The sequence below is a fragment of the Protobothrops mucrosquamatus genome, unplaced genomic scaffold (assembly GCF_001527695.2).
Source record: "Protobothrops mucrosquamatus isolate PMUCROS unplaced genomic scaffold, P.Mucros_1.0 scaffold4312, whole genome shotgun sequence".
Lineage (NCBI taxonomy): Eukaryota > Metazoa > Chordata > Lepidosauria > Squamata > Viperidae > Protobothrops > Protobothrops mucrosquamatus.
In genome coordinates, this window is record NW_015390226.1 from 30,568 (window position 1) to 43,003 (window position 12,436).

The window sequence follows — 12,436 nt, forward strand, 5'->3', positions numbered from 1 at the left end:
CCCCCCCCCCCCCCCCCGCCTCCCCCAATAACCTATCTCCATGTATTGGAAATAGCTGCCATCTAGAGATAGGGTCAGGTCACCCTGAGTCTGTGGGGGAGAGAGAAAAAATAAGATTTGCCCCCAGAATCAAAGATGGGTGAAAGAACCATCTAAAAGCAGGGCGAGTTTTGTCCAAACTCAGTTTTGCCGATTTCCCCGTGAATTTCCAAAGGAGGGAGAAATTGTCCCCTTGTTTTGCTCTCAAAACTTTTGCAGAGGGGCCAGACAGGATCCAGTGAGAATTTTCTGTTTTGATCCAATAAAACCTAATACCCTCACTACCTTGCTGTAAATTTATTCAATTTACCTTTGTTTGAAAACCTATGCAACCTTCATCCTTTCGAATATACTGTTGTTGTAAGTTGGTTTTTTTTTTTGTTCTTGTCATTGTTGCTGTGAGCCAATTGTAGATTTGTAATGGATGTCTTTCTCCATCCATATTTTCTTTCTTTCTTTGTTTTGGTTATTAATGACAGATGCCTGTGAAGCAGATCCTGCCACTCATCAGATCCTGTTCCTTTATTAATCATACCAGAAGGGTGGTAGTGTTCCGGTATCAACAGTAATTTATTAACCAACATGGTGCAGTAGTACTTTAGAAAAAAAAAATTATTTCCTTTACTATTTCCCTTTCATTCTGTCGGTAAAATAGAGGCTGGATACGTGAAGAACTGGGTCTTCTGTTCAGTTTGAATAATGCAGTTTAATCTGTAGTTCTTCAGAGGTCTGTAGGCTGGAATTCTTCCTCAGAGAAAACTTTGGTGAGATGAATGGTTAGGAAGGAAGGGAAGGAAGGAAGGAGAGAAGAGAAAGATGAATGAAAGGGAGGGAGGGAAGGAAGGAAGGAAGGAAAGAAGGAGAGAAAGATGAATGGAAGGAAGGAAGGAAGAAAGAAAAAGAAAGAAAGAAAGAAAGAAAGATGAATGGAAGAGAGAGGGGTGGAAGGAAGGAAGGAAGAGAGAGAGGAAGACAAATGAAAGGGAGGAAGGAGAGAAGAGAGAAAGGAAGACGAATGAAAGGAAGGGAGGGAAGGAAGGAAGGAAGGAGAGAAAGATGAATGGAAGGAAGGAAGGAAGGAAGAAAGAAAGAAAGAAAGAAAGAGAAAGAAAGAGAAAGAAAGAAAGAAAGAAAGAAAGATGAATGGAAGAGAGGGAGGGAGGAGTGGAAGGCAGGAAGGCAGGAAGGAGAGAGAGAGAAAGATGAATGGAAGGGAGAGAGGGAGGGAAGTAAGAACGAAGTAAGTATGGAAGAAAAGAAGGCTCCAAGTGACTGCAATGCTTTGCATTTAATTCTGAAAAAATCCTCCCTAGCCCAGCAAGGTAGAAACGCAACCCCAATCTCCAACTCTTTAAAGCAGCCGTGTCTTGTCCTAGGATTGCCTTGCTGCCCTTTTTAACACTGCCTTTCTGGAATCAGATCCAAAGCCTTACTTGCCCTGGTTTTTCATACTTAGCTTGCAAAGAGGCCCACCGCGAGCTATTCCCGTTCCCAAACGTGGCATTTTGTTCCCAACATAGCCAAGAGTCCTTCATACCTGCCAGTCTGCAAAAAGTCGCCAGCCTGCTAGAAGGCTGTCCAGAAAGAAATAGTGCTAGGCCCAGCAGACCAGCTTTGAACCCCACATAGCTTGAACCTCTCTGTTTCTTGCTGAGTGCAATTTTCTGCTCTGCCTGCTGTTGTGACACCGGCAAAGACACAAACAGGATCCTCAAAAGACAGATCCGTAAGTGTTCAAAAGGCCAATGCCGTCTTCCTGGGGTTGACGCCCATTCGTGTCTTGTTCCTCCAGCTCCCTCCTAATGCCTTTGCAACTCTTTGCCTTGATGACTCCAAGTTTTGTCAAAAATCTAACAACTCTGCAGAAATATTCGGAGGGGGGGGCACGCGCTAAAACTTACAACCGAGCATCAGGTTTTTATGGCTGGGCTTTGTTTGGGGAGATGCTCACTTAAGTCTGCAGGGCTACGTGACGCTTTTTATCGTGCCATGCCCCCCCCCACCCCACCCCCTCCGCCGAAAGAAATATGTCTAATGAATGTCTCATGTCTTGAAACACTGGGTAGGATTTATCAAAAGGAGTCAGTAATTACCAAATTGAGAGAATCGTGAATCGCTTTTCTAAATTTGAAAAGCGCATCAAGAATAGATCAGGAGCAGGCAAAATTAATAGTTACGAACTCATTTCCATAGAAATGGACTTATTAGCAAGCGTGCCAGCTGCCTGAAATTATAAGGCCTTATCCTATCGCTTGGAAGAAATAATGGGCCCGGGCGCACGTGGAGATGATTTCTGTTCTTCATCCCCACCAAAAGTTTTGTCTTCTTTTTTTTTTTTTCAAAAGGACACTTGGATTCTGCTAAGTTTGCAGAAGAGGGAGGGTGCAGGAGAGCCGCGCGTAGCAAAAATGCTTTGTACGACTTTTGGAGTAGATGGAGTGTGCTTTTGATCCAACACTCAGATTGGGTTTTTTTCCCTGTTTTAGTAGGTGGAACTACTGGGAGCCCACTTATTTAGAATATTTACTCTAGCTCAGAGAAAACTCACAAAGTGTTTTACAATGGAACTATCTTCACAAAGCAAGATCTGTATAATAAATGCAAAGGGGGGGGGACATGATAGCGTCTTCCAATATTTGAGGGGCTGTCACAGAGAAGAGGGGGGTCTACCTGAAGGCAGAATAAGAAGCAATGCATGGAAACTAATCGAGGTAATTGATTAGAAATTTTCTGATAGTGAGAACAATTAATCAGTGGGACAACTTGCCACCAAAAAGTTGTGGATGCTCCAACACTGGAGATTTTTAAGAAGAGAGTGGACAACCATTTGTCTGAAATGGCATAGGGCCTCCTGCATGAACAGGCGGTTGGACTAGAAGACCACCAAGGTCCCTTCCAACTCTGTTATTCTGTGCTGTTATTCTGCAAGAATTCTTTACTAACTAGAAGGTGTAGATTGAAGCTGACAGGTCTTCAGAAGTTGTGTGTCATGGTTCCGATAGATGAGACCAACTAAAACAGAACTCCGAGGCTCGAGGTTTCCTTTAAGAACATGTTTATTGGCTACAAAGTATCGGCACTGTCAAAAGTGAAACCAAGACTAAAGTTCCCTGCCAAAAATTACAGTATACAAAGTTAAACTTCCCACCCTAGTATTATGCCATCAACTATGTTTCCCAACAGAATAGTTTGGCTGGCTTTCTAACAGAAGGTTCTGCCCCCACCCCAGTCTAACAAACAGAAAGGACCTTGGTTCCCACGGGACAGAGAATTGTTTAAGCTAGCAGAAAAATTCCACCACCACCCTCCCATTCTGGTGGCAACCGAAAACGAGCCAAATGGCTTCCTTCAGGCTCGTTGCAGAGTTGACATTGTGCTGTTCTCGCAGGAGAAATGAAACGTTGCATATGAGGTCGAAGTAGGGTTTCCAGGGAAGAAGATAATAGAGAAAGTGAAAGTGAAAGAAACAGGACCACGGAGAGCTGCCCCTATTACGCTGTAGAAGCAAGCTGTTGCTCAGCCTCTGGTGAATCGGACCTGATGCGATTTGAATTTCGATTCAATTGCGATCTGACTCTCAAATGTGGAAAACAGAATTGATTTGATGCATCGAATCAGTCTGCTGATTTTGATTCCCGGACGTTCACTTGATTCAGGGACGTGACCAAATTGCCTCTGAATTGAATCGCCACAGTTCATCTATGTCCCACCCACCTGTCCTGAAGTTCAAGGAGTTGGGAAGGTCCTGTAGACTAGATTGGCGGGCCTTTCCTTGAGGTCTCATCCATGTCTTCTGCTGCTTGGCTGTCCTCATCTTACGGCAGATGCTTCAGTTGGCAGTTTAATTGACTTAGGGGCAGTTGTGAGAGAAAGAACAGGATCCTGTTCTTTTCCTCTGCTCTGGTCAATCAAAGAAGATCATTCTCCTCCTTTTGTTCCTCTGACAGATGCCAGGATGGCTCTGAACACACACTTTCAGCTTTTTGTGGATTGTAATAACATCTCTGCTGGCATAACAAGGTTTTGTGTGTGCCATTCTTCACCTTCCTTAAACAGCAAAATGAAGGCAATCCAATTTTTCCCGATTTTTCTTCTCTGGGTCACTGTTGAATTCATGGGGTTTGCTGAGCTCCTAGGCAAGCTGCTAATAGGCATGACTTGAATTGACAGTTAATTATCTACCAAGCCAGAGATGGAAGAAGCCATCATTCTTAATACTTTAGGAAGGACCTGAGTCAAGGGGTGATGGTTAGAGCTAAAGAGCCATTAAAAACAAACGAAGCTGCAGATGGAAAGAAAGAGAGTGAGGAGGGAAGGAAGGGAGGGAGGGAGGAAGGAAGGAAGCAAGGAGAAGAGGGAGAAGAAGGAAGGAAGGAATAGAGCAGATGGAAGGAAGCAAAAGGAAGGAAGGAAGGACGGAAGGGAGAGGAAAAAGAAAGGAAAGAATAGAGTATGAGGAAAGAAGGGAGGGAGGGAGGAAGGAAAAGAAAGGGAGACAGAAGAAAGAATGAACAAAGGAATAGAGCATAAGGAAGGAAGGAAGGAAGGAAGGAAGGAAGGAAGGAAGGAAAAGAGAGGGAGAAGAAGGAAGGAAGGAATAGGGCAGAAGAAGGAAGGAAGGAAGGAAGGAAGGGGGAGAGAGAGAAAGAAGGAAGGAATAGAGCAGATGGAAGGAACAGCTTTATTCTCCTTCCGGGGGGGGAGAGAGGGGGGGCATTAATCTCTCTTTCTCTCCCTCTCTATGTTTCTCTCTCTCTCTCTCTCTCTCTCTCTCTCTCTCTCTCTCTCTCTCTCTCTCTCTCTCTCTCTCTCTCTCTCTCTCCCTCTCTCCCTCTCTCTCTTTCTCCCTCTCTCTGTCTCTGTCTCTCTCTCTGTCTCTCTCTCTCTCCCCCCTCTCTCTTTCTCTCTCTCTCTGTCCGTCTCTGTCTCTGTCTCTCTCTGTCTCTCTGTCTCTCTCTCTTTCTCTCTCTCTGTCCCTCTGTGTCCCCCCCTCTCTCTCTGTGTCCCCCCTCTCTCTGTCCCTATCTCTGTCTCTTTCTTTCTCTCTTTCTTGCCAGTAATGCTTAGTGTGTGCAAATTGGCTGCAGAGGGAAAGAGAGAAGGGCACAGATAATCCCATACTTTAAAGCTGGAATCATCAGGATTGTATTGCTATTGTTCTTACTCAACTAGAGTCATCAAATGAGTATTGAAAATATGGAAAGGCTTTTTGTCCTGATCTGGATCGCTTTGTATGCTGTTGGGGAACTGCTTGTGATTTCAACTCTCTTCTGTGTCATGACTGAGCTTATGGAGGCGCTCTTGAAAAGAAAAAGTAACAGGAAAGCATCATGAACACTGAAATGTCAATTTAAAGTGAGATCTAGGATGGGAGGAGAACTCCTGAAATATTTCATTTTCAAAATCTGGGAATTCTATATAATGACTGCTTCTGCTCAATAAGGTTTTACCAAGTCTATGTCAACTCATAGATGGTGCTTCTCCAGGTTAATCTGTCCCCATCTGTCCCTTCAGATCCTCTAGTGGGGAACATCTCACCTCTTTAATTTCCTTCATTATAGACTCTTGAATTTGCCACTGTAATAACCATGCTAGAGAGATACTGTTATACTTCTTATTTTTCTCCTAGTTGCATTTCTAAACTCACCATTTTGGGGAGCTTAACTTGCATTTTGTTCTCCTTTCCTCCACATCATAGCCAAAAACAATAGTAGTAAAAAAAATGAATGGGCCTTTGAATAGAATAGAATAAAATAGAATAGAATAGAATAGAATAGAATAGAATAGAATAGAATAGAATAACAGAGTTGGAAGGGACCTTGGAGGTCTTCTAGTCCAACCACCTGCTCAGGCAGGAAACCCTATATCATTTCAGACAAACAGTTCTCCAATCTCTTCTTAAGAAGCTCCAGTGTCACAGCTTCTGGAGGCAGGTTGTTCCACTGGTCAATTGTTCTAACTATCAGGAAGTTTCTCCTTAGTTCTAGGTTGCTTCTCTCCTTGGTTAGTTTCCACCCGTTGCTTCTTGTCCTGCCTTCAGGTACTTTGGAGAATAGCTTGACTCCCTCTTCTTTGGGGCAGCCCCTGAGATATTGGAAGACTGCTATCATGTCCCCCCTCGTCCTTCTCTTCATTAAACTAGACATGCCCAATTCCAGCAACCGTTCCTTACATGTTTTAGCCTCCAGTCCCCTGATTATCTTTGTATAAAATTCATTCTTGTGGACCACGAGATGGGTGGCAAATAAATTAGATAGATAGATAAATAGATAGATAGATAGATAGACAGACAGACAGACAGACAGACAGACAGACAGACAGACAGACAGACAGACAAATAGATAGATAGATACGTAGGTAGATAGATAGATAGATAGATAGATAGATAGATAGATAGATAGATAGATAGATAGATAGATAGATAGATAGATAGACAGACAGACAGATAAATAGACAGACAGACAGACAGACAGACAGACAGACAGACAGACAGACAGATAAATAGACAGACAGACAGACAGACAGACAGACAGACAGACAGACAGACAGATAGATAGATAGAAAGAATACAGAAACAAAGTCCTACCTGAAATGTCACATTTCTGTTTCTTTTTCCTCCCCAGGATCAACATAACTTCTTATGAGATCTTTCAAATGGATTTTGAAATTGACAACAGCAGCGAGTTGGCTGGAGCCCAACAAATCACCTGGCAGGTCGAGTACCCTCGAGACGAGGCCGCGAGCGAGCTGGTGGTCTCCGAGATCTTTGTCAGCCAATCCCTGTTCGTGGGAATTGTTCCACTCGCGATGGTAAGAAGTTTTGTTTTAAACAAAGTTTCTTCGTTACGTTTCTGCCAAATTCCCTTCGGATGAGGCTACCTGGTTAGGAAATGAAACCAGTTGTAAGTTTACAGGGACAGAATCTTGAAAGGATGAATTTCTTCATGGTTGAATCTCAGTACTGTCAGACCCAACTGGCCAGACTAACAACAACAACAACAACAATAATAATAATAATAATAACAACAACAACAACAGAAGTGATATATTCCAGTCTTTGGTCTTCAGGAAGAAAGTGGCTGTAAGCCAAATTAGACTCCTGGTCCATTTCATTTGGCACTTCTGATGTAGAGGCAGATTAGAGATCTCCCCAAATTGGACAACCAGGAAGATTCATGAGACTTTCCTTCCCTCAACATTGTTCCTCTAAGGACAGAGAACTTGTTTGGCTAGTCTAAAGAAAAGAAGAAATGGGGGAGACAGGATAGCAGTGTTTCAGTACTGAGGGGCTGCCACAAGGCAGAGGGGGTCATGTTATTCTCCAAAGCACCAGAGGGCAGGACAAGAAACAATGGATGGAAACTGATCAAGGAGAGAAGCAACCTGGAATTAAGGAGAAACTTCCTAACAGTGAGGACAATCAACCAGTGGAACAGCTTGTCTTCAGAAATCATGGGTGTTCCATCACTGGAAATTTTTAAGAAGAGGCTAGACAGTCACTTGTCTGAGACGGTATACTGTAGGTTCTGCTGCTTGAGTGGGGGGCTGAACTAGAAGACCTCCAAGGTCCCTTCCAGTTCTATTATTCTATTCTATTATTCTATTCTATTCTATTCTATTCTATTCTATTCTATTCTATTCTATTCTATTCTATTCTATTCTATTCTATTCTATTTTACTGTACTCTACCCTACCCTACCCTACCCTACTCTACCCTACCTTACCCTACTCTACTCTACTCTACTCTACTCTACTCTACTCTACTCTACTCTACTCTACTCTACTCTACTCTACTCTACTCTACTCTACTCTACTCTACTCTACTCTACTCTACTCTACTCTAACTTCTTGATGATGAGGAACATCAAAAGGAGGAATTCTTGTGACCCAGCACCATGTCCACAATGTTGGGCAAGTGTCCTAGAGGTGAATGGATGGATGTTGTGAGAGACAAGTTGCACTCGGTTTCTACTGAGGGATTAAACCAAGCATAAGGAAATGAGTTTTATTACAGATCAACGTGGAAGTGGGAACCTGGCATCCCATGCCTTCGTAAGCTAGAAAATTGGCCTTATTAGCTATACATTTAATTATCTTTCTGGAGAAGCAAGTCCTTTTGGCCGAGTAATCATCCGTAATGTAGTCAGTGGGTTCTTTGCTGCTTTGTAGGAGGAGAGAGAAACTGGTTTTTAAAGTATTCCTGACACTGTGGGTCCCTCTCCTCACTTGGTTATTTTATTAAGCCCAATGAAAATGAATTGCCGTTCCATTTTGGGACCATTAGCCCTCACATGTTAATCTGTGCACCAGATGTTGAAAGAATCAATTATTAGGGACAGTTGGCTGCCAAGAAAGAGAAGCAATGAAGTTGCCCGGGAACAGAGCGACAGACATTTCCATTTCAAGCAAGGGTTGGCGTGCCAGAAAATGCTAATTGTCATCCGAACAAATGCAGCAACTTGTATCTGTAAGAGTCAAGTGCAGAATTTCTCAAAGTCTTTTAAACTTGGCAACTGGCTCTTCAAACATCAAGCGGCAGAATAACAGAATGTGACAGAGTTGGAAGGGACCTTGGAGGTCTTCTGGTCCAAGCAGGAGACCCCACACCATTTCAGACAAATGGTCATTGATCTCTTCTTAAAAACATCCAGTGATGGAGCACTCACAACTTCTGGAGGCAAGCTGTTCCACTGGTTAATTGTTCCCACTGTCAGGAAATTTCTCCTTAGTTCTAGGTTGCTTCTCTCCTTGATTAGTTTCGACCTATTTTCTCTTGTCTTGCCTTCTGGTACTTTCAAGAAGAGACTGGACTGCTATCTATCAGAAATGGTGTAGGACCTCCTGCTTGGGCAAAGGGTTGGACTAGATGACCTACAAGGTCCCTTCTAACTCTGTTATTCTATTCTATTCTATTCTATTCTATTCTATTCTATTCTATTCTATTCTATTCTATTCTATTCTACAATCTGTCTATTCTATTCTATTCTATTCTATTCTATTCTATTCTATTCTATTCTATTCTATTCTATTCTATTCTATTCTATTCTATTCTATTCTACAATCTGTCTATTCTCTTCTATTCTCTTCTCTTCTCATTCCATTCCATTCCTATTCCTATTCCTATTTCTATTTCTATTTCTGTTTCTCTTTCTCTTTCTCTTTCTTTTTCTACTCCACTTTGGAAAATAGATTGTCCCCCTCTTTTTTGTGCAGCCCCTCAAATACTGGAACCCTGCTATCATGTCCTTCTTTTCATTAAACTAGACGTACCCAATTCCTGCAACCCATTCTTCATATGCTTTACCCTCCAGCCCCCTAATCATTTTTGTTGCTTTGGCATGTTAGAACAGTTCAGGGTGTGAAGATGGGCTGTTTCTGGTCCATACTAATTCAAACAAAACCTTGAGTTGTAGATACAGATAACTTAACCTGGGACCTGCTGCCTACAAAGGGAGAGAGATCTAACCATTGAGGTAAAACCTCTCCTGAACATGTTGTTGACCATGTTCTATCTAGCCTGCTATTCTCCAGCTATTTTCCAGCTGGCATTTTAAAAGTCTTCAGCTCAAAAACTTCCATCAAGCTTTATGTCATAGGCCAGAAGGAGCCACTTACCAAGTTGGTTAAAAAAAATAAAAAATAAAATTCAGAAATTGGAGATAAGTAATACTTGTTGAAGGAATGTAGCAAAGCGATGCCTGAAATTTCAGCCCCTGTTGTGACGCCAAGGAGACTCTCCACCGAGCAATAATGTCGTGTTGCTCGGCCTGCTCTTTTGAGCTGGCCAGTCTGTCTCCATCTCTCCTTTGTTTTTGAAACTGTCAGATCTCCTATCCTACTGTTTTTCACCATCTGTCTGAGAAATTAACTCTCACATCCGCGGCTGGGATGAATCTTGACTGAAAGAGCTCAACGGCAGAATAACAGAGACTTGAGTTGACCAGCCAAGAGTTAACAGCTCAATGGGTTGCCTCCTGCCGGATACCTATATGCCATTATTAACACACTAAACACTTTCCCAATCTTCTTGGCGTGGGGCCTACCTCCGATCAATTCCAAAGGAGTTGCAATATCCCAGCCTAGCAATTATCCCATAGACTGCACAAGGCAATTTGGGCCCGGCGTTTCAGCAGCCAATCCGCTCTCTTGACTTATTTTTAGAAGAAATGTTGACAGCCAGCCTCAAATCCACCCGGCCTAAAATGACGGTTTCAAGACAGAGGAACGGGACAAAGCTGTATTTCCACCCAAAGGGTGAAGAGCAGAAACATCTGCATTAAGGTGATCCCGACAAGGGTGTCACGCACACTCACGAAGCACAAATTTGGCTCCAATCGCGGTGCACACGATTGCCGTTTGTGGCTTTCCTAGCTGGTTTCTTGACAAGGAAAGTCAAAGGGGAGAAAGCTGTGTTTGCATGACGAGTGCGCGATTCCCTCAACCCCTGCGGGGATTCGCTTAAGGACCGTGGTAAAAAGGGTCATAAAAGATGATTGTGGTTGTATGTTGAAGACGATCCGTACTCCATAAATTTTTTCACCTCTGCCTTTGGAAATCTGGTGTCGCCCCTACAAAGGGGCTCTTTATCTAGGACCAGGATAGGGATTAAGGTTTGGGGTGGGGTTAAGATTGGGATTGGGGTTAGGATATGATTAGAAACAACATTGGGGTTACCCCCCCAATAACATTTTCAAGCTTTAGCAAGCAGATTGTTGTCTGGGTACATATGTTCAATTAACATTGATTAATATAATGGTAAATAGCTGTAAAAAGCAGAGACATCACCCTGCCAACAAAAGTGCGTATAGTCAAGGCCATGGTTTTCCCAGTTGCAATGTATGGATGTGAAAGTTGGACCATAAGAAACGCGGAGCGCCAAAGAATGGAGGCCTCTGAACTCTGGTGCTGGAGAAGACTCCTGCGACTGCAGGACTGCAAGGCGATCCAACCGGTCAGTCCTAGAGGAGATCAATTCTGACTGCTCTTTAGAAGGCCAGATCCTGAAGTGGAAACTCAAGTACTTTGGCCACCTCATGAGAAGGAAGGACTCCCTGGAGAAGAGCCTGATGCTGGGAAAGATGGAGGGCAAGAGAAGAAGGGGACGACAGAGAATGAGGTGGCTGGATGGAGTCACTGAAGCAGGAGGCGTGAGCTTCAATGGACTCCAGAAGATGGTAGAGGATAGGAAGGCCTGGAGGAACGTTGTCCACGGGGTCGCGATGGGTCGGACACGACTTCGCAATTAACAACAAATAGCTGTAGTAATTATAATAGACAATAATCATAAACAGTATCAATTGGTCAATACATATCATTCTTCTTACTAATATATATTCAAGGTAACATATCACATTCATTTCTCACTAGTTCGTTTTCCTAACCATTGGTAAAAATTATCCCGTGTTCTAAAATAAACTGAATCTTCTTTCCCTTTGATCTCTAAGGTTAGTCTACCCATTTCTGCACATTCTAAAAATTTCTTAATTAAAATCTCTTCAGTTGGTAAATTTTCATTTTTCCAGCACTGGGCAAAATACTATTCTCGCTGCTGTCAATACGTGCAATATTAAATATTCATTCTCTTTCTCATACTCAGCTTCTAATATTCCTAACAAAAACAGTTCTGGTTTAAAATTGATCTGTCTTTTAGTCATCTTTTCCCGCCAGGTATGTATCTTAAGCCAGAACTTTTTCGCTTTAGGGCATGTCCACCAAAAGGGATCTTTCTTTTGAGTAATGGCGGGCTAATATTGTGAATCACTTCGAACCGTGGATGGTCTTATACACTCCAGCAAGACTTCTTTTAAATGGGGAATTGAATAATGGTATTTCTACACACACACACACGCATACACACACCGATCCATTTTAAAGCTGCCCAAAGGCTGAACTGCTGACAAGATCAACCAGGAAAAATGGCCCTTAAAAGAAGCCGCCTTCGATAACTCAAGCTTGGGAGGGGGGGGAAATTGCTGAGTACATCAATTTCGGCATATTTGGGCAGAAGTAGCCAAAATGCTTCCAGGTATCGCTGTTCAGGGGCGTAATGCAACTCCTGGATAATATCTTTCACGGATGATATATAGGCAGAGTGAGTATGAAAACGGGTTACTAGCTCCGGGCGGGCTTTGGTCCCCCAAAAAAGCTGAAGAATTTCTACCGCTCTCGGGGAAGAATTGTTTTCATTCCTGCAACGGCCCTAATCCCAGTGTTGTTTTTGTGGTTTTTTTCCCCCCTTTCCTTGTTTTATTCAGTTTATTCAAAGTTATAGAAAGGATGACTTAGGCATGTCCATAACTTATCCCTGGCCCCATTGGGGGACAACAGGAACGTGGGAATGTGTCTCCTTTTTCAAAGATTCTTTCCAAATCTTCTTTCCATGAGGGTAAACCTCGAT

General features: G+C 42.9%; 1 protein-coding gene across 1 annotated transcript in view; it reads left to right on the forward strand.

Moving 5' to 3' along the window:
• The first annotated feature begins 6,666 nt into the window (after positions 1 to 6,666).
• LOC107298827 (transmembrane protein 132B-like) overlaps positions 6,667 to 12,436 on the forward strand; it is a 57,894-nt gene continuing 52,124 nt past the window's right edge. Inside the window, exon 1 of the mRNA XM_015828192.2 lies at positions 6,667 to 6,849. Coding sequence (XP_015683678.1) covers positions 6,694 to 6,849 — 156 coding nt within the window. The 5' untranslated portion in view covers positions 6,667 to 6,693. The remainder of the gene's footprint in view (positions 6,850 to 12,436) is intronic.